Source organism: Argiope bruennichi, chromosome 9 (assembly GCF_947563725.1).
Source record: "Argiope bruennichi chromosome 9, qqArgBrue1.1, whole genome shotgun sequence".
In the NCBI taxonomy this organism is placed as follows: domain Eukaryota; kingdom Metazoa; phylum Arthropoda; class Arachnida; order Araneae; family Araneidae; genus Argiope; species Argiope bruennichi.
In genome coordinates, this window is record NC_079159.1 from 27,091,732 (window position 1) to 27,116,120 (window position 24,389).

The 24,389-nt window shown below is 28.0% G+C and overlaps 1 protein-coding gene across 1 annotated transcript; it reads right to left on the reverse strand.

Annotated features, from left to right (window-relative positions):
• Positions 1-2,294: 2,294 nt before the first annotated feature.
• On the reverse strand, positions 2,295-24,389 carry LOC129983648 (CREB-binding protein-like). The gene is made up of 4 exons (XM_056093207.1): positions 24,295-24,389; positions 21,617-21,686; positions 17,785-17,853; positions 2,295-10,939 (listed from the first exon to the last, which is right to left on the reverse strand). The coding sequence occupies exon 4, from the start codon at positions 10,733-10,735 to the stop codon at positions 3,839-3,841; it is 6,897 nt and encodes a 2,298-aa protein (XP_055949182.1). The 5' UTR covers positions 10,736-10,939; positions 17,785-17,853; positions 21,617-21,686; positions 24,295-24,389; the 3' UTR covers positions 2,295-3,838.

Here is a 24,389-nt window from a genome sequence, read left to right on the forward strand (position 1 = left end):
AACTACTTTTTAACTGTTAACTGACTGAAACTTCATCTGGAAACAAGGGATAAAAGCCACTGTAGCTATAAATTCCAATAACCTACATCTTTCAAGTTTATATAGAATTTAATTATTACTTAATTATTATAATATCATACTCAAATAATATGACTAATCAATTTTTGTATATTCTCACATCCTCTTTTCAGCTAATTATTGTAAACTGAGTTTTATATTAATATTTCATGCCTTTCAATTTCTTTAGATAAGTGTTTATATAATGGCGAAATTTTGCCAAGTACTAAATAATCTGACAATAATGTACTCTCTTCCTCTTTTTAAATTTCGAAAGGCAAAACTTACCACTATGCTTTTTAACCTTTGTAAAGATTTCAATAACATCTTCAAATATAAGTTTCCAAATCCTATAAAAATTATATATAAAGAGAAATCAAAGATTCAAAAATTCATTACTAAGAAACAACTTATCAATATAAATATTTTTATTGAGAAGAATTACAACTATAATACAATCTCGTTCTTGTTGCCTTGCATCAGCAGAGAAATCACATAGCTTCACTAAATGTTCTTCCTCTTATCTTCAATATACAATTATCCTTTCTTTTTTACAAGGATAATAACCATATATACTTATTTGCTGCATGAGCCAACCTTTATCTAATAGCTCAGTCTCTCACAGCCATATGCATGAAAATGAAGGGAAGGGGGGGGGGGGATTTAAAATTATATTCAATGTTTAATGAAAATCCATAATAATTTTTTTTTCAAGTTTTTATCAATAAATTTATCTCTAGGACAATTTCTTAAAATATAAACAATTAAATCTTCTGTTCAGTATCTACAATAAATTAATGTACTAATATTTGTATCTTCCAATTTAATATTGTTAGAATGTAACAATGGAAGCCATTTATATTATGAGTCAAGAACAGTGTTATAAAGCATATTTTTTTATGCTACTGTCTCAAGTGACAAATGCAAATTTTTTCATTGAAAATACGTAGCCGCAGAACAAAGTCTTATAAATTCTTTAATAGTTCATATCAGTAAACATTTCTCGATTATATCTGGTTTTTCCGTCAGGTATTAACAGACAATGCATCAAAATAATGCATAAAAATTTGCTTTGTCTAAGCAATAAAAAGGTCATAAATGAATAAATAGTTCAAATTTATTTACATAACAAATTGAAATAAGCAGAAAATAAATTTCAAAAAATATCTTTAACGCATTTACAAATCTAAAAACTTCAAATTAAAAACATTGAACTCAATATAATTAGAAATTATAATTCAATAAATATGAGGAGCTTTATAATATCCCACACAATGCTTTTCTTTTGAAACTGCCACACATTATCACAATTCAATCCTACAATTTCCAACTGTAACAAATTTAAATTCATGTCCATACATGCATTGAAATTCTTTTATAAATTAGGAGAATATATAATTCTAAAGATGTGAAATTTTGATTTAATTTTCAGATCAAATGGAAACTTTCTAACACTGTTAACCGATCAAGAATCCAAAATTCGGAATAAGGTCATTTATAATAAACAAAGAAATTATATAACTTCCATGATGCATTTCTGTATCAGTTGAAAAAAATATTTATCATAATATTATGCTAATTCCATTGTCATAAAAAAAATTCGCATTACAACAAATATATTACTTATTTGGCTTTTCTTGGTGGATATTTTTGAATTTACATTGAGTCATATGGCAATGATACATTTTATAGTTCATCTGTCATTAAAAAAACTGTGGTTGGTTCACAACATATTAAGAGGGTAAAACCATAAATAGACCAATTTTTAAAGAAATGAAATATTCGAAATATTTTAGATCCATTGCTACAGTAAGATTTTTAATTTCAGTAACTTAAAAATGAATTAATCTTAGTGGCATTTTGTTGATTATATGAACAGATACAAGATTCCTTTTCTCTTTTACCAAGTATTACACTCCAAATAAATGGCAACCAACATGGTATGCTTGCTAAGAACACAGTACATAATTACCCATTTTGTAGGCAATTACATATAGTTTAGTTGAGAAATTAAAAATTCCATAGAATATATTTTACACCAGTAAAAAAAATTATATAAAAGCAGAGGGCTATTTATCATTAATAATTGATAATATATTAATGAGATTGACTAAAACATATTGTAATTTTAATTAAAATTAATAGAATTAGCAAATTATCATATCTTGTTCTGGAAAATGTCAAAGTAAGCCACAGATTTGAAGAAGAAAATAAACAAGAACTCTTTTTTTTTTTTTTTTTTTTTTTTTTTTTTTTAGCATTTACAAGACTGAAATTTTTATTACTTTCTTTTTTAGAGGAATGAACTGTTCAGTTTGCCTGAAAAATAATGTTATACAAATTTCCTAATACATTTGCAAATTAGAATTAGAATGCAGAGATATGAGGCACTTGTTTCAAAATTATTCATTTTCTTTCTTTTTTTTACCAAAAAGAAAAAGAAAAGAAAAGATTAATTCATGCCAAACATTTTATTAACAACTACAGCAAAACAATGCTTTGTCATTCAAAAAGAGGAGAGAAAAAAAAATCAAAATGTCATAAAATACTTAAAACATAGGAATATAAATAAATATATCTGATGAAAAAATATCAGTTTTTTTTTTTAAATAGTGGATTATTTATCAATTATTTTTAGCTTAAATAAAACTTTGATACTTTCTCTACAATTCATTCCAGGAAGAGAAAAAAAATAAGATACTTATGTAACAAAATAGCTGGGAATTAATATTACTTAATACATTTAAATTATCTAATTTATGAGTTATATTATAAATATAGGATAGTATTTAACTTTGAAGAGAGAAAATTTAAAACACATAGACAACAAAAATCAAATAATTTTAAGCTTGTAACTAATCTTTCACAAAACTGTAGTCTTAATAATCGAGTATTTATATTATTTACAAAAATTAGAAAGCAATATTTACTTTTTATTATTTATTGCTCTCAAGATTCAAAATAGCATTTATATATGCTAGATTGATAATATACTTAAGTATATATATAAACAATTTACAGTAAATAAATGAGCTAACTGATTTTAACATGACCAAGTACAAAATATAATTTTTTTTTAAACATAGTACATTTTTAAGCATCGATCATTCTAGCATCAGTTATTCTAAGCACTTGTAAATTTGTAAAGAAAATTTTTAAAGTTTTCTAACAAAAAGAGTTTCAAATTGACTTTTCTTGGAATGTCATCAGAATAATATAATGTATATATGTGTGAGACACATTTTCACAAATAAAGATCTCTTCATATATCATTGCAGTTCATTCCATCCCTTTTCATATATACAAAAGTAGAAATATTTAACTTCTGTTTAACAATGAAGCAAGTATTTCTCTTATTGAGTGAATCTGGTCTCCGATTTCAAAGTAAATGATATGAGGATGTACAGACTACATAGATTATTGTAGCAATAATGACTGTACAAGAAACAAATAAGGAGATAATCAATACTTTATATATCTAAAGATCATGTGAGATCATTCGGAACAATTAACAAAAAAATTCATGATAGGAAACAGCCGGTTCACCAAATATGTCCCGTACATACAACAGATAATGATAAATGTCTTTATATCTATGTAAAGTAAAACATGTTCCACAATGTCTCTAGATAATTATTTACACATTTGTAGTATGAAAAAAATGTATTTGCTTTGCAATTGTTTGTCATATCTTCTCTAGTAGTAACACATGGAAGTCAATTACAAAAGTACAATAATAGAAAATCTGACGTCAAGAAAATATCTTAGCAAAATGTTTTGGTTATAAATTTTCAACATATCTGTTGAGCTGCTCTTCCCGTGTCAGATGGTCCAAGTCCAGATTGTCTCTAGATGAAGGTCCTAAGTCTTGATTAATTGGATTCTGCAGCTGACTGGCTATGTTAGGATGAGAAGACACAGGATTTGTTAGATGTGTAAGCATCATGTCATTCCGCGTGCTAATTTGATCAGGTCCAGTAAGCCTCGATGTCCCAATGGACAGTCCTAAATGAGGTGACTGAGTCTGTGCAGGATAAATTGGAGAAGCAGCTTGCTGCTGTCTAGGAGAAGGTATGGGCTGATTTTGAAGGGTTGTGGCCTGAGTTCGAGGAGATGCTGTAGACTGAGGTGAACACAGAGCTTGAGCTAATTGTGCAGTTGTTGGTGATGGAGATCTCACAGTCTGTAGTAACTGCTGCTGAGATGGAGATGGTATAGAACTTTGTGATAAACCATATATACCTTGCTGTGGACTAACAGGTGGATGAGTAGGTGAAGTCATTTGTTTGATTTGAGGCTGCATTAGAAGTTGTCGCTGTTGTTGGAACTGGAACTGAGATGCATCATTTTGTTGAAACCCTTGCTGATGACCATAATTTGTCTGCATTGGCATGCGTGGACGTTGCGTGTACACAGGTGGCTGTGGAAACTGATTGGTTTGCTGCTGCTGCTGTTGTTGTTGTTGCTGCTGCTGTTGTTGCAATTGTTGCCTTTGCATAGCTAACAAATGCTGCTGCTGCTGCTGAGGTGTTAGCTGTTGACGCTGAGTCTGCTGGGGCCAAGCACGAGGTTGACCAGGTGGACCTTGTTGTTGCTGAGGTTGTTGTTGTTGCTGCTGTTGAGGTTGTTGGCCCAACATATTTCGTTGTTCATTCATCTGCTGTTGCTGCTGAGTTCTTTGCTTTATGAACGCAGCCATAAGTTGTGGATTAGATTTTAACAATGCCAACACATGTTGCTTATGATGAGATGAAAAATTCGAGGACTTAAAGGTTGCAAGCAAATTATTCAGAGTGGCTTGCGTTGATTGGGGTGATCCTGTATTAGCTAACATCTGTGGTAATCCAACAGAGCTTCTAGGATTATTAGGCATATTAGGAGTGCCCACAAGTTGCGACTGCTGTCGTAAGCCCATAGATTGAACAGCTTGTGGGCCCTGTGGCTGAAGAGTCTGATTAAAGTTAGTACTGTCCCAGCTACCCATGCTTCTCATTCCTTGCATACGGTTGGACACTCCAGGCAGCATCTGGTTTACGGGCTTCTGCATCTGTTGAGGTGCTCGTATTAAAGTGGGATTAGTTACAAGATGATTTGTAACTGGATTATTATTCCCATAATTAACAGAACCTCCAACCATGTGAGGTACAGCCTGTCTTACATTTGCAACCATATGTGGTACTGTTTGTCTTGCAGCTGCAGCTTGTACTTGTTGAACAGCCTGCAAAGCAGCAACAGGTGGACATGCTGCTGGTTTCATACCTATTCCTGGTTGAGGCAAATGAGGTGAAGCTTGAGGTTTAGGATCTGGTGATGGCTGGCTTGTTAAACTTGCATTGCCGGGACTTGCCTGCTTCACAGTTTCAGTCATTCCTCTATTCTGCATTGTTGCAATACGACGTTTAAGAATCTGGGCTTGATTTAATCTCTGTTGCTTGAATTTGTATTTTATATTTACACAGAATGGTACAGGACATTTAGCTTCCTGACAAGATTTTGCATGATAATAGTTTAAAGCAATAAGTTGCTTACAAATTGCACAAGTATTGGTACCTTTCCTAGAACAACTTTTAGCATGCAAAACAATTCTCTTCATTTTCTGGCAACTAGGTAGACGACAGTTGGCATCTCTGCACTGACAAGCATGTTCAAGTGATTGGATGCAACGCTGGATTGCCAACCTTCTTGATTCTTGTGGGTTAACTTGTTTCTGATCTCCCTGTGAAGAATCATCACTCAATTCAAAGCCTAATCGCTGCATCTTGTGATGATGACCATCTTTGTTGTAACATTTAAGACACAAATCAAAATCATCACAGACAGTGCAATGATAACGTGTTTCAACATTAGTCTTACAGTTGTTGCATGTGTACACAAATTGATCTTGTCCTTGGTTGTGTAACTGATATAACATTGCCATAGTAGAAAACTTTGCTCGTCGTAATGAAGAAAATTCATAATGCTTCTCTCTAGCCATTGTAAGAAATGTATCGCGCCCATCCATCAATTCACAAGCAATAAATGGATCTGGATCAACAACAGGAGGCAAAGCTGTTTTAACAGATTGCAATCGGATAACAAAGAAAACTTCTTTATGTTTTTCCATCATAGATATAATCTTTGCTGTTAAATCATTCCCAGCATATGGGTAATTAGATTTCTTATTCTTTTTTTGGTTATTTTTATTTTTACTGGCTTTTTTGTTACGGCCACTTTTCTGACCTTTTTTCTTACCATTTGCCCCATCATCTTCACTCTCATTAACATCAGAGGTACCTGCATTAACACGAGCAGCTGCTTCAGCAGCAGAGGCTTCTGCTTTCCTTTTCTCTTCATCTTCTTGCTCTAACTCTTTAATACTATCTTCAAGGACATTCGGCCAAAAATCATCATCAAAATAAGGCAATTCAGCAGCACTTGTAAGATTGTCCTCAGTAGCTTGCTTAAGAATATCTTTATAATCCATAATTACTCTATCCACAATACCTTTGTCAAGCATCTTTTTGTACCAGTCTTGTAATCGTTTGGGCTTTGGAATTTTTTGGTCAGGAGGATGGCAATGAAAAATATAATCATCTCCTTCACTTGGTGGACAAGCCCATATATGAGCCATCGTATATCCAAGTTGTTTAACATAATCTAAATAACTAAGGAGAATTTCATGATAAACAGGAGTTCGCAAATGCCTTGGCTGAAAGAAGTGAACACTGTCTAAATAAGCAATGTAAACACGTCGTGAATTAGGTGGAGCGCAGTCAGAACCATATTCTTGTACATGCATGCCAAAAAAGCATGTATCAACTCCATCAATTTCTTCAAAGGCAAAAAGAGCTTTGGCTCTATAAGGAAAACGTTCTGGCAATTCTCCACTTTCAACAAATCTTGCTTTCATTTCAGGTTTTACTTCAGAATACTTTTCAGAACTTGCTACAACCCGAATTGTAACATCACCAGCTCCACTATCTCTTCGTTTTAGAAAGTTGTTCACACGACTTTCAATGTACTGTCCTAATTTTGTTTGAGGCAATCGCTTTGAAGTAAATTTGTTTTCTTTTCTTTTCTTGCCTTTGCTTTTCAAACAGTTATCACAAGTAAATCCTTCAGGCCAAATAGTTTCAAAATGAAGCACACATATCTGATGCAATTTTCTTCCACAATCATTACAATGAATAAAAGGCTCTAAATCTAAGTGATTGTTTTTCATTTCCACAAATTGATCCTTTTTAATTGTAATAGGCGGTTGGCTAGGATCTTCTTCAAGAGTCACTGTATCACCAGAAATTTCAGCAAAACATTTCTGACAATATGTGTAGCGATTTTGATAGCTCCAATACTTCGCATCTCTAGGTATAGTACACAGCTGTTTTCCATAACAGCACAATATCTGAGGTTGAAATACATATTTTCGTCCACAACAGTAACCGAGAGATTGCATTACAGGATCTATATCTTGCTCAAAGACCTCGGCTAATTTTGTGCAGTGTTTATAAACTCTGGAAGTCTTACGATTATACAACCAGGCATTGCTAAACATCAAGTTAACATCATCTATGTACTCCCAAGGATCCCGATATTCTCCAGTATCAAGCTTTCTTTTGATGGTTGATAAATCAATAGGTTTTTTAATAATATCAAAATAATCAGGTATTCCAAGCAATTGTGGATCAACCGGCTGTCGAAATGGAAGTGATTCGGGATCTTGCTTATACAGATTTTCTAAAGTTGGCATCAGTGCTTGACGTAACTCATCTGGTTTGAATATCTTTTTATTTGGACTGTGTTTTAAGGTAGATTGCAAGGATGCATTTGCTACTTCAGTTTTAACTTCTGTATTTTCGGTGGGTTTTGATATTGACTCTGAAGAACTTGCTTCTGTTTTTACAACTTCTGGTTCTTGTTTCACAGATTCTGGTTCTTGCTTCACTGTCACAGAATCTTTTGAAAAAGAATTCATATTTTCACTTGAATCCATCGATTCAACAGTTTCTTCTTTGATCTCAGTTTTCATATGTTTTCCTTCCATAGCAGCTGGCTTCCCAGTTTCACTGACATTATTACATTCTGCATCCATTTTTTCATCAATACTATCAATTCCTGTAGGTGCATGAGATTCATAATTAAAATTCTTTATCCCTGTTTGACCTGGTTCATGCTCTGTAGTTGAGGATACAGGTGTGTTCGAGGCAATATTATTAATGCTGGACTGATCTTCAATAAGTGGCTGTGAAACAGAAACTTGGGATTGAAATTCCTCAACATTTTCATCAACTTTCACTGAAGGTTGCTGTGAAATCATAAGATTAGAGTGTACTTGTTGCTGAAACTGTTGATCAGCTTGTGAAGTTGGAAGTTGAGAATTAGAGGGAGTCTGAGGTGAAGGTCCAGGAACCGATCCAGGTCTGGGTGGTTGTGGTATGGAAGGTGGTTGAAACTCGAGACTTCCTTGTGATTGAGGAGTTGATGATTGTAGATTTTGATTCTCATGAAACTGTGCAGTCATTTGAGGTGAAAGATCAGATTGTGATGTTGGTGTCAACTGATTTAGATGCATCTGCTGTTGCGACGAAGATTGAATCTGCGTTTGTTGTTGATTCTGATTTAACAAGTGAATTTGAGCTTTTAAATTCTGTGACATCATAAGTTGGTCTTGATTGGCTGGTCCAAGTAATCTAGATGCTTGCTGAGGCATCATTTGACGAGCTTTAAAAGCATATGACATTTGAGGGTGATTTTGCTGAAGAGATGAATTCACCATTTGTGGATGATTTTGCTGTAATGAAGAATTAGACATCTGTAAATGATTCTGTTGCAATGTAGAATTTGTCATTTGTATATGATTCTGCTGCATGGAAGAATTAACCATTTGAATTTGATTTTGAGATAAAGAAGAATTTGTCATCTGCATATGATTCTGTTGCAATGGAGAATTACTTAATTGTAAATGATTTTGGCTCAGAGAATTATTATTTAATTGCAATTGATTTTGTTGCAATGATGAATTTGTCAGCTGGAGCTGGTTCTGTTGCAAAGATGAAGTCGTCAATTGTTGATGGGACTTTTGGAGTGAATTAAACTGTGATACAGGAACTCCAGACAAAGTAGTTGTAATTGAAGAATTATCTCCTGATGGAACTGCTATAGATGTTACAGCATTAAGATTAGAGAAATGCTGTTGTTGCTGCAAATTTACAGATGGCAATGAGCCTTGTCTAATCTGTGCTTGATTAAAAGCTATATTTATGTTGGTATTCACAGAATTTGATAGCTGAGATCTAGAAAAAAGATCTGAAGTTCTAGCTCCAAGATTTGAAGAAACAGTGATATTCGGAGGGGGCATTCTTTGCTGGCTTTCACAATTACTGGGCCCAGGCAAGTGAGACTGTGATGTAGTACCTACAACAGAAGGTTTTGGACTTGCAGTTCCAGTATTATTGCTAAGCATAGGCTCTAAAGTAGATCCTACTTCTTGCTGCTGTAACTGCTGATTTTCTTTTTCTTTCTGACGCTTTTCTTCTAATTCCTTTTGTATTTTATATATTTTTTCAGCTAGTAATTGATAATACTCTTCTCTGCTATTTGCAGCTTTATACATGTCACTTTCAACTTTCTCTGCATATGCAACTAAATTAATCATTCGAGCATCTCTCAGTGTGCTTATATCAACCGTCGGAAATATGGTCTGAACTATCTTTTGCACCAAGTGTTGCCTTAAGTCTGGAGCAACAGACTGATGCCAGTCTTTCACAGGTATAGTATTGTCAGGGATCATGCCAGGAAGCTGATTTATCTGATTCTGTGAATTCAGCAAAGTAGAATTTGCGGCATTTACTTTAGCCTGAAAGTTATCGTTTGTTAAAAAATTTTGTGCATTTGAATTTGAGAAAGAAGGAGCAGTATTATTCTGCAACATTGGTCTCATTTGCAACGCCGATTGTTGGATGCTTTGCTGGCCTGGTTGCAAGGTTCGAATATGATTTAAATTTTGCGAGGAGCAATGTGCTACTTGGTCAGTCATATGTGGTCCAGTCACTGTTTGACTCCTCTGTACCATTGAATTCAGATTAAGACCATCATTTGCAGCATTAAATGGAAGTCCAAGAGCAGCATAGGCTCTCTGCATATCTGCTGGAGCAGGACCTTGATTTGGCTGACTTGTTTGGACAGAAGATACTTGCTGCTGCCTGCGACCAGCTGCTTGCTTCAAAGGCACGCAAACAGGGCAGTCACTTTGAGTGCAATTTTTCCAGTGTGAAATTATCTGACTAGAAGAAGCACAATGAGGTACAGTACAAGATTTTCCAGCTTGACATGTAGTCATATGACTTAATACATGCTTCATCGTTGAACAATTGGGTAATCCACACTGCTTAGCTTCTCCACCTGCCTGATTCTCATTACTTCGACATTTATAAGCATGTAAAAGAAGAACTAGCTGTAACTGGATCAACTTCCTCTTTTCTTGATCTGCTGACTGAGGAGGAGGTGCAGCTGCAACAGCATTAGCTGCTGCAGCTGATGTTGCAACATTGACATTCCCCCCAGGACAGGACGCAGCATTTTGTTCACCAGAGGTGCTTTGTTCACCAGCACTTTGTGCCACTGGAAGATTAGAGACTTGCATTTGTAAAGCAGAATGATATCCTAAGTTTGAGTCTACTGATGCAGAATTCCTTGGAGACATTCAACGAAACATTTGCAATAGTGTGTCATCTCTTGTGAATAGAGAATATAAGAAAAATTTCAGTTCACAAATCAACAATGAATGTAAATATTTAAAGTTCTCCATTTAATTAGAAGTTCCAAGTACTGTATTTCTGAATGATTTCAAAAGGCAGGAACAAAAAGAAGGCACCAGTGGCACAAGGTCACTTGGAATGGTGACAATCTAAAACAGAAACAGAAGAAAATTAATACCTCAGGAATATTTTAGAATCCCATAAAATCTTTCAAATTCAAAATAATAAGTATAAATCATCAATAATCAAAATGCAGAAAGCTTGCAAATGCTTAAAAGCCCTGAATGCTGATTAGATTATTTAATCTTGGAATTAATAAAATAAAAACATTACTACATAAACAGAAAATTAATTTTTTTTTCTATTCTTTGATTTCTTGCATAAATTTCAAAATAAATTTTGCTTATTATAAAAAATTCAATCTCATTTTATACAATTTCACATTATAAAAACAATTATGAATGAGATTTTGTAATGTATCAAATTTTATTTAGAAATAACATTAACAACTAAAATTATTTTAAAAGAAATTTAATAAAAGACATGCTTATCAAAACAATCAAAATTTGCAGCAATTAAATCTTTACTAAAAACTGTAAAAAAAAAAAAAAAAAAAAAAAAAAAAACTGAAAGATCCATTAAATTCAATTACTGTCAATGTTTTTGAGATATTAAGAAATTATATTAATATTTTAATATCTCCATGAAAAAAAATTTTAATGAGCAAAAATTTTGTAAAAAATAGATTTACTAGTGCCATATTCATTTTGTTTTTCATAAAGAAAAGTCTGGTATTCATGACACTTTTGCATTCTCTTTTTCATAAAAAAGAGAATGTCTTAAATGCTGTGAAAAGCACAGACAGAGAAGGTATTAAAGACCAAAAAATATCTTTCTAACATGCATTAATTGCAGTAAACCTCAATAAATTGTTTCTTGGAAAAAATATAAAAATTTCCCAAAAGCCAAATGAAACTTCTTTTTTTTTTTTTTTTCTTTTGTAAAATAATTATACTTTTGTAATTCTTTAAAAAATCTGAAAATTCTAAAACTTCTTTTGAAACTTTAATTCTTGATTTAGAAAATACCATTTTACAAATAGAAATGACTATTTCATTTTTAACAATTTAAGAAATATGAAACATATTTTCTTTTTGGAAATGAAACTAAACAACTAATCTGCAATCCAAACTCCCAACTCAGTAGCTCATCTTTAAAGATGTCAAAAATAACACTTAGATAAAGCAACTATTGATAGATGCCATGAGCAAATCGAATATTTTCCTTCATACATGTTAAACACTTAACATGTATGAAGTTAATTATGTCATTTGTATAATATATACAAATGACATAATTAACTTGCATTCAAATACTAGGACAGTGATTGAATTTTTGCTTGCCCAAATTTTCCCCTAAGAATTCAATTTCATATTTTTTTATCCTAATATTTCTCTCTTTTTCATACCCTTTAAAAATTTTGTTACCATTCATGATAATTTAAATATCAATTACACATACAAAGCAAACTAAGAAAAGGAAAACAAAATGCAATAACTATAATTCACATAGTAGCAATATCTAAACATCTATTAATTTTTCGAAGTTGCATTTTTGTTAATCTATCACACTTCTATTTTATAGAAATATGAAAATCAATTGCAAACAAAATCCAACTATACATAATCTGACAAATTTATTTGAAAAATTTAACATTCTACATACATAAATGTAAAAATTATTCATTATTAGACTTCATCATTATTATTAATATCAACGATTCCTACTACCCAGTAACCCTCAAAACCTTCTCATTCAGTCTTATTCCATGTAAATAAGTTTCATTTCTCAATTTTTTTTTTTACTGAGAAAGTATATTGTGAACCTATACTTAGAATATATATTCAAATAATCTAGCACTAATAATTGATTTATATAAAAAGATTTTAATAGAATATTTTTAGTATTAAAAACTTTTAATGATGAGAAATATAGGAAAAGAGACCTGTAATAGGCTTTGTGATCCCAATATTATTCTTTTGGATCTTGTATGAGCTCGCAATGGAAATTTAAAAAGTGCAATTTAGAGATTAAACAAAAAGGATAAACTTTTGATAAAAAATTCTTAATTAATCAAATAATGCATAATTCTCTAATAAATCATTCTAAATAGAATGATAATTCCCAATTTTATCACTTTTTAAATTATTAATATATATTTATTTAAATTTTGAATAAAAAATATGTGGCTAAATTGGATCTATTTCCTTACCCTTCTAAAAAAAAAAAAAAACTGATAAATATCAATTTTTTTTTTAATTTTAAAAGTGACAGTATTTAACAAGAAATTGCTTTTAAAATCTTAATTTTTTTAAAAAAAAAATCTAGAATATAAAAGAGTACTTTCTGCAACGTAATTCTCAAGAAAACAAAGATTATGAAGTGAACAACTGTTATTAAGTTGGTTTTGCAAGATGTGATTTTTTTTTTTTTTTTTTTTTTTTGCACAATGATAAAAAAAAAATTGGAACATGTCATTTTATAATACTTAATTGAACACACCCATTGCTTTAATTAAGTTCGTTACTGGGATCTTAAATGGATATTAGTTTCTACAGATTTTTTATTTATTTGTGGAATATTCATTATCTTTCACAAGAAAGTTCCACTACATTTTAAATTAATAGATAATATCTTATATATTTATATAAGACTTTTTTATCGACAGAAAAAATTATTAATGATGATCTTCTAAGAAGTTCAAGTTAGTTTAATCATATAAATTCACTGCATGCAAAAAGGGGCCCAGAGAAAACTTTGAAATTTCAGCTAAGAGTATTAATAATATTTTATGTCAATTTAGAAGTTGCTTAGAATGAAATATTATTATGAGCTATTTAAAAATTTTACCACTTTTCAAAATGCAGTAAAAAATTTCAGCTCAAACTAACTCAAATTAAAGGAAGAGATCATTTAGAATTTATAAGTAAAATTCGAAATGTCTTCTTTTTCAAAAATGTATTTAAACAATACATAAACTGTTTACAGAATGTATGTTTTACTGTAATATTAAATTGAACTGTATGTTTTACAGAAACATCAGCTGTTTCTGTAAAAATGTATTGTTTAAGATATATTTATTGAGTACTAAATATATTGTCTGAAAATAGAAATTTCTTTAGTCAATTAAATTTTTACAATGAACTAACTATTAAAAAAAGTTTTTTAGTGAAGCAATATTTTTATAATTAACCCGAAATCACATTTTATTAATCAATGATAAATTTAACATAGAAATAATTATTATTTCAAAATATATTCTTTTCCTAATAACCTTAATCTCTATCTTAAAAGCTTTATCTGTTTGTTTGTTTTTTAATCATACTATCTCTAAATTTATACTTATTTTTAGTTATTTTACTCTTAACATTCTTCTTCTAATGCTGGAATGTAAGTGCACAGGAAAATAATAGTGGTTAAAAACAAAAATTCGGTTGTTTGTTTGTTCGTGTTTTAAAATTCTGCTTTATAAAAAGATATTTCAGAAAAGAAACATAATACTGGTTTTACTGATTCATAGATTTCTTACACCTAGGTGCAAAAGTGAAGTAATAATTACAAAAAAATTTTAAACATAAAGAAACTGAAAGAACTTATTTACTTGCTATCTAGTTCAATAATACATATATGAGTGTTTATATGGAAAAATAGATATCTAATAGTAGACTAAAAATATATTTCAAGCGTTTATCACCACCTAAAAGAAGAAGAAGAAAAAAAAAAAAAAAATTCTAACTTCAAATTATTTGATTTAATTCAAAGTGTTAACATTTTCTTTCCAAATGGTATTAAAACTCTTAAATGTATGACTGAAGATTTAGTGAAACCATTAAATATGTATTAAATATACATATTCAATGTATGTATTAAATATACATATTCAATACTAAATTTTGAATAGCTCATTGGCTGAGGATGAAATGTGCATGCCTTAGCATCATAATGAGTAAAAATTAATTAGAACAGAAAAATACCTCAAAGGTGTCTAAATTACATTCTAAAAACCAGATTAAAGGGAATTAGCCTCGCTCCCCCCCTTCATCTTTTGTATTGTACTGAGCATCAATATAGATTTATTTATTTTCGTACAAAAACAATCAGAATAATCTTTGTTTTATCTCATCTTTACTATAAGAATTTAAAAAAAAAAAAAAAAAAATGAACATTTCAGTCAGAATTTGATCTTCAACTGTATTGCGATATTGCAGTGGTTCATGATGCATATACCTTCCAACATTGCTCACCCAGTCCTCAGTAGCACATCTTACAGATATATTACATATTATGTTGCATCAACAAATTATTCAAGAACAGATATTTCCAAAGAATTTTAATTAAAACAAATATTTTCAAACATTATTAAAAATTATTTAAGAGAAATTAATAATTGACTAAATATATAAGTTTAATAATTTTTTTTAAAAAAAAATCACATAACACGATTAAACACCCATATACATTTTCATAAAGAACGAATCCAGTGTTTTTATATTTATGTTGGAATAAATTTTTTTTCTTCCCCCTAGCCATGCTAAAAATTCATTCACTAACAGAATTGCTGTGAGCATGGTGTCAAGAAGAAGGTATTTTCTGTGGGTTTTGTAATTTTTTGTATATTATATATATATATATATGTATATATCCATAATTCCGTAGCTTTCCCCTAATTTTCTTAACTACGGAAATTCCGTAGCTGTTGGAGGGATGGACGTATTAACAAAACAGAACATGAAATATTAGATGTCCTGATTTCTAGCTTTAAAAGGGTTTCCAGAAAATAAATATTAATGGGTTTCTCTTTTTCACCATTATTTATAGACAAATACAAAGAAGGCTGACTATGTTTAGGGTACCATCAACTCTTGTTTATGAAATTGTCAATATATTTATATCATTTGAAGCAATTAGATTCTATTAATCAATTAATTGTGATGCCTAAATGCAGTGTATGCAATGAATTACCATAATCACCACCAACTTCACCATTATAATTTGATGTAAAAATAATCCATAAACACCAAGTATTTTGTGGATACTTAAGTGAATCAAGATATCAATATATTTTCAGAACAGAAAGCCTCATCTAATTAAAGAGAAAATAAGGGGCTAATAATTCCCGATTAAATTCATACAATATGGAATTCTACTACCATCTGCAAGAGAATTTTCCTGAGGCTGAGGCTAATTATTTTGAAAAACATAAATATAAAATTCAATTATGTTTCAATGATAGTCAGCAAAGAAAATATAGTTTACTTGCTTTTTCGCTAAAACAACCAGCAATTCAGTTTATTTAATAATAATTGCAAATTTTCCTATGGATCTATGAAAATCAAAATCTATAATTCAATTTATTCTTTTTACATAAATTACTAGTACAAGAAAAAATTCAATTTAGATTTTACACCCTAGAATAATTTTGCTCTCTATTTCATAAGCAAGCAGCTTTTATAAATTTTACCTCAAAAAAATTTAATACTTAATTCAGAAAAATAATTTAAAAAATTACCAAATTTTTATTATTAGTCTATATTTATATTGTTTTAAATAATTACTATTTTTTTTATTAAAAAAGGAATTTGTAGATTTTAAAATATATTTATGTTAGAACATATATACAAAAATAAATTGATTAAAAAAAAACTAATATGAATGCATGCAGCAATCCTAAAATAAATGTTGAATCATACAATCAGATTTCTTTCAATTTAACAGACTTCTTACAATCCTTATCAGGCACAGGGCGGGGGATCACATTTCTTCTGAAAGAAACTTTTTTTTACAGATTTAAAAAAGAGGGTTGGGGAAAAAATATAAAAATAGAGAACAGATTCAATATCAATTCACTTATAATCATATTATTTTCAGTTAAAAGACTTCTTACTATCCTTATCAGGCAAAGGGTGGGGGATCACATTTCTTCTGAAAGAAACTTTTTTTTAGATTTAAAAAAGAGGGTGGGGAAAATAAATATAAAAATAGAGAACAGATTGAATATCAATTCACTTATAATCATATTATTTTCAATTAAAGATATTTATCTCACAATATTTCAATAAGGTATGAGCCTTTTCTTATAAATTTATGCTTGATTTTCTTCATTATTTATTCAGTATGAAAGAAGCTACAAAGAAATGAAAAAATTATATCGCTCCAACAAAATTTATAAAACCTCAAATTATTAGAAATTTAAAGCTCAAGGAAGCCTGCATTAAACGACACACACATAAAACAGTATTCAATATAGTATTTTAAATTACAGTACAGTCTTCAACAATACACAAAAATATATTAAAAAAATTATTTCATGAATTTTAAATGAAATATCAGAGAAAACGTGAAGCATAATTTTATTACTTTTCTAAAGTATTTTAAATTAGATTGCACAATATATTAATATTAAAATAATCTTGTAATTGTAAACTCAATTTGGAGAAAAATATATCACAAAAAATTTCTTAGAATTGAAATTTTGCATGTGATCAACACCTATGAATGATAATTTTAAATAATAATATTTTATCAAGGTTTTTTTCCCTTTCCCAAAATTTAATGAGGTACATTTGACATCAAAGATACAGATAACCCATTTTTTTTTTAACCTAAAGAAAATTATTATATAAAATTTAACTTAATTTTACTTAAAAATTGCTTAAGTTTTGCCAGTATATATTTTCATTTTGTACATTAAAATAATTTTTAAGAAATCAGATACAATTTTTATTGTTTTTTTTTTTTTTTTTTTTGGTTCATGTTAATAGAAGTATTTGTCTTCCAATTAATATTTTCAAGAAATTTTTCATAACAATAAAATTGGGGTACTTCTGTCTTTTAGAATAAAATCTAAATATTGCAATCAAACTTACAAGAGGGATTTAAAAAAACTAATACTCTAATGGAGCACAAAATAAAATACCTATAATTTCTCACATACCTTATAATTTCTCACATAGCAATTTTAAATTTCAATGAAAGTAAGAATTCATCATAATTAAAATTCCACCTGAAAAAGAATAAAAATCCATTAATGACAGAAATTCCCTAAAAAGCAAATTCCCCCAACTAGTATTTAATGATTCCTCATAAAAATTGAAGACAATAAGCTTTCCATGTACTCATGAATCATTTTTTTAAATATTGCAAATATTTTTAAATACATTGATACTTTAGTAGACAGAATATTTCGCAATTTAACTAGAAAAGAGAAACTTAAAAAATAACACATTGAATAAAATTTCAAAAATAATGTTTATTTAAATTTTTATAAACCCTTAATATAGTAATAGAAATCATAGTACTTATTTTCTATAATTTAGATATTACTCTGGCTTATAACATGAAATCATCAAGCTGCTAAACCATGCTGAAATTTTGTTACTATAATTATTTTATAATTAATTCTTATGTTAGCAAATATTTTGAAAATCTATGCAAAAGAACATCTATAATTCGTTACTTCATCTTTATTATTTTTATTACTAGAAGAGAACTGGAACATTAAGATTAAATAATTACTGAAATTAATTCAATGAATTCAGAAGTTTATTCAGAGTGTCGTCTCTTTCAAGCAAATAAAGTTTGCTATTTTTTTTTTTTTTTAAAAATAAGAATTGTCTTCTGATGTTTCATTTTTTTTAAATTTAGTATTTTTTTTGAATTCATTTTTTTTTAATTTTATATTTAGAAATGTATGTTTTTTTTTTATTTTTTGTTAATAGATCAATATTTGTTTCAATAAAATTTTAATGATTAATTTTGATTTGAGTATTCCTAAAGTTTCCATGTAGTTATAGGATCATATTTATATCTTTTCTTACGCTGGATTGCAGTAAAATTTAATGAGCTGAGTTCTGTTAATATTTTCTTTCAGTATTTTTAAAATTGAATTTTATCCTTAAGTTTTATTAATTTTTTTTTGTATATTAAATTTATTAATTAAATCGTACTGATTTTACTGCTTGTTTATGTTTAACAGAATCCATTAATTTATGATAGTGCTCCCCCCTCTTTGTCTAAACCTGTAACATATCTGATTTCTTTCTCTTAGTGATTCACTATTCATTTCAAACTAAATTTAGTAATAATTTTTTATTTAAATGTTTGTGAACATTATGGAGAAAATCTTACTGTAAAAATTAAAGCTTTTAATATTACTATATATTTATATTTAAATTGCACAGTAAATATATATATTTATTAATATTCCTATGCACTTTTCTAATGTGCAAATATAAATTGGAAATAATATTATTAAATATATATATATATATATATATATATATATATATATATATATACACACACACATAATTCCTATGCACTTTAATTCCAATGTACATGAGATTTTCTACTACAACTTTCATTAGGTAATCTATGATAATCATATCTGAGATATTTTTAACAAGATAACAGCCCATCTAAATGAGCACATCTTCTAGCATCATAAAAATGAAAATCTTGCATTATTTTACCCGACATATATTACTAAAATATCATAAAAAGGCAATAAGATAAATTCTTTTTATATATTTTACCAATTGCTTTTCTAGTGCTGTAAAAATATATTTTACTTAAGATTTACATGTATCTGGATGAAATTTAACAAATATTTAGTCCACAGTTTACGATTAAACTATCTATCATCTTTTTTTTTTTGTCTTTCTTCTCACAAAAGATTATGTAATCCCCAAATCTTCTCCTGAGGGCTAAATTTTTTAAAAATAAAATATTAATAATTTAAAAATTTAATGACAACCTATGTAAAAAGGTTATCATATGTCTATGTAATCATGAAAATTTTTTTATTATTAAATCTAAATGAAGAGATATTTAATTTTTATAAAAAGCTGCTCAATAGTTAAAAAAAAAAAAAATTCTTATTTGGAATTACTACTTTAGATAAAATATTTGATCATATATTTTAATTTTCACTTTCACTGTGTTCACAAAACCAATAACACATTCACAAATTATTTTGCTGTACTACAATCATCAGCATAAATTTCAGAAACAGCCTGGCGCATATAATATATTATTTACATTTTGCATCTAACATAATTCATAAAAATGGCCTTTACTATTAAAATATAGCTGGGCAATAGAGTTGCCATATTTGTTGAATCTATTGTGATAAATTGAATGACAGATATGATCTACCACATTTTGTTCCTTAATAACATGCGACTAAACATATTAATAATGGAAATAGGATAGAAATTTAGTTTATAATGTATAACACACATGTATTTATTGCAATCTTATTTCTCCATCACTCACTCTCCATTTAATAGTTTTTCCTTCTTTCAGAAAATGCACTCATTTGTCTAAGGTTAACCATTAACTCATTTCAGTATTTTATAATTTGAGTCATACTAGAATGATTTTAAAGCAATAATATAAACTACATTTATAATCTGCAATATATTACTTCATTATAACAAGCAAGAAATGATATAGGACAAAAGCTTCAGGTTTAGCAATTATGAAGAAAATTTAGTAATTAAAAGTCTAAAATAATTTTTTTGATAATTATGATAAGAATGTAAAGCAAATAAAGACAAATTTCTTAAATGTTCTTCTAAATTCAATCTTTTAAATAAAATAAGAGAAGAAGAAATAATTTTTTTATTCTTATTCCAGATGAGCAATTATAACAACCTTTTTCTTTTTTCAACGATTATATTTACCAAAGTTTCAAAAATAAACAAATAAATAATTAATAATAATAGAATAGAATACTCAAATAGTTTATTCCAAATAAGCCAATTTAAAACGTGCTAATATAAAATAGATTTCCAAATAAAGAAATCAGTCCCATTTTTATAATTTTTCATTTCATAGTATGTAATTTATAATTCAAACAGCAAAATATTTTTTTTAACTGTTTGAAGTACACTACTAGATAAAAAAAATTGAACGGAATCCAAATTTCATTAAATTAACCTATTAAATAGCAGTTACATTTGGAAAAATATTAAAAATAGCATATTACCCTTGAAAGCATAGAGGTACAAAAAATTCCAAAACTTATAACACATCAGTAAGCGCATGGAGAAATTAGAACTAAAGTCAATTTGAATAATAAAACTGGGGAAATTAAATAAAAGTTCATTAAGGTTATAATAATCTTTATCAATATTTAAATTTTCAAATTTGATTGATAGACAGAATTTGCATCCAGTTATAGAAAAGATTCTTAAAACTGTGGGTCACAACCCCAAAAAAAGTACTAAAATTTTCAACTTATTTTTTTCCTTGTGCCTTTTTTATTCTTAGCCTTTATAAGAACAAATAATTACTAAAATTTTCTTACCTTGACCCAATGAAAATTCTCAAACTAATATCAATTGCTGATTTTTTTTTCTTCTGTTATTAACCTTTAATTCATATTTCCTTATGATGTTTTATCCCCCCTCCCCAAATACAAAGATTCCCCTACTCCCATTAACAAATTTAGAAAATTCATTATTAGAATTGTTAGATTTAAAATTCCTAATATGTGTCATCTAAAGCAAAAAATAAATAATAATAATAATAATAAAAAATGTAATGCCCTCATGAACACTATCATTATTTTTTGTTAAAAAGGAGATGTTAAATTTTGACATTAATCAGGACAAATAAACTGCATATACATATTATAAATATAGAACATTCTTAATTTTGAACTAATTTTACATTTTTATGGAATTTTTCTTAAATATTTAATACTTTTTAAAAATTTATTTTATGAGCCTCTCTGACAATTGAGCATTAAAATATCTTACCAAATAGGGAATAGGCAATCTACAAGCAACTATTTAGTAGCTTTTGCAATCTTCTTACAGTTTGCACAACCTGAAATAAAATGAAATAATTCTAAATTAAAAAAGATCAGCACTATACAATGTTAAAAAATTATATATTTCTCCCCCAGGTAAAAAAAAAATAAAAATAAAAAAAAAAAATAATGGAAATAGAAAACATCCTTAACCTGAAAACCAGATTTTCATAACCAAACACCAAATTGCATTTTTATACATATAAACATTTAGATGCATTTGTATGCTTATTTTAAATTTAAGCAGATTCAACATCAAAATTAACACCATTTGACTAAGTTTTAATCACAGGACATTGTATAATTTTAAAAATGGTAAATTTTTCACTTTTTTTTTTTTTCATTTTAGTATTTCTAAATTAAATTTTCTTAAAAAATTTTTTTTATAATTTTCTAAGAAAAATTTTTAATGATTTTTCCTATTAAAAAAGCATTCATTTCGCTGTTACTTAAATATAATCATATATAAACGGTGAGTTTTTAAAATTTTTTTAAAGTAAAAATCATATCAAAAATCTAGCTTGCATTTATTAAATAACTATTATAGATGTTATTAACATTTAAAACACTTTCTTAAAACTAACATCATCAAACTTATTAATTTTAAAGGAGACTTTTTAAAAACAGTTTAATAAAAGCATAAAAATTTAATATATGACATTAAAAAATATTAAATGCCAAATTGCAAACATCAAATGAAAGCTTAGCTAAATAAATGAAATACTCAAGAAATCCTAAATGTTACTTTAAAAAAATTTTTTAATCGATTTTATTTATTCTTTCACTTAAAAATAAATGCTTAAAATCGTTAATATTTTTTTTTAAAAAATCTGTCTGATTTAAATAATTATAAAAGATTAGAAATGTTTCAGCATGCATTATTATTAATCATGGAAATGAGGAAAGAGATAATTGCTCCTATTAAAGAAAAGGACTAAAAAAATTATCCTCTATATGATCCCCCCCTTTTTAACGTAAGATGTTGGAATCAAACTTAGAACGGCTTAAAAATTGAAACTGCTATACTAATAGTAAAGTAAACTAATTAATATTAAAAATACTAATAAAATATTAATATTTTACTGTTACTTTCATTTGTTATAACATTTCTCATATAAACAAAAACATGATTAAGTTATTGTAACTAAAAACAACTTAAATAACCCTATAAAAATTTTCTTTAATTTAAAATAATACTTAGATTTATCATCAAAATGTAACTTATTTTAAAAAATTAAACATTTTTTTTAACAAAATATTTGACTTATGGAAAGGTTTCTATTGAAAAGACAAGAAATAAGGCAATCTACTATAGTTCAAAATCAAACTAGATTTACTATATATTTAAAAGACTATAACATTATAACATTCATTTATTTTTAAGAATATCATTTTTAACAATAATTTGTATAATACTATTTTCAAATAATAACAAAATTTTACATATTGTGTAAATGGATAGGCAGTTTTACCCAATAGTTTACAGCAGTTTTAGCTTTTATATTATGCAAAATATAAAAAATAATATCTTTCATTTCTTAAATCATATTATGTATAAAAAGTGCATAATCTTTGGCCAGATAATCACAATTTTAAATGCAATATGCATATAATTCAAAGCATAAATTACTGCATGCACAGATGTAACGAGAAGTTACTGTCATATCAATTTCTAATTTATGCTATGTACAGAAAAATTTAAATTCAATTTTATTTTCAACTTATACAACATACAATTCACATTTTTAAATAGAAAATAAAAACTGCAAATACAATAAATGTATAAAAACATGCATGCAGTTATACATTCAAAAATGTTAAAGTGAAGACAGTATCAAACTCTCAAATTTTTGAAATTAATAAAAACAGCAGACATGCAAATGAAATTCCACAGTTAAAACTTTTTAAAACAGAAAAGGGAAAAAAATGCACTGCATCATATCATGCAGTTCTTATTCTTCTCTGCCCTACTTAACATACTTTTAATTAAGAAAACGATGAAAAGTCTTGAAATAACAAAATTTTATAGATATATGAGTTTAAATAAACTGGCAGAGAACTTAAAATGCTGAAATTATCGACAATAGATAAATTTCGAAACTTAAGTTAACTTGTCAAAATCTTCACAATTATGCAATTTAATTATCGTCAATTAAGGCTCACAATATTAAACCACGATGATTTCAAATATACGCTTATCTATTTTCACTTCAACATTTCAATTTATCATCCCAATCATACGAATACAGGCATTTAAACACATGCGTGGATGAAACACTGATGGATTCGATGTTTACAAACTGTTCAGATTAATCAAAGAAACAATATCACTCCAAAAAACTATATTTTTCATTAAAATCTTTGAAAGGAATTAATTTATAACCAATCAAATGCAACGCAAACAATTATACTACCTCTAAAAATCTTAGAAGAAATACGATCAAAACAAAAAGAGCGCGGCACTAGATAATCAAGGTACTAACTCAACTAGACCACTCACTATATGATTAGTTTTTTATACAGCATTTTAAGCATCTTATAAGTGTTAAACATTTAAAGTGACACTATCAAATCAATCTAAACACATCTAACTTGATTAATTCATAAAAATTAACGAAAACTTACTGAATTATAACAGCAAAAATCTCAGCTCAGAAATGAAATCATGAACGATCTCTTCATTTCTTAAGCAATATCGTTGCCACTGATAAACACTAATA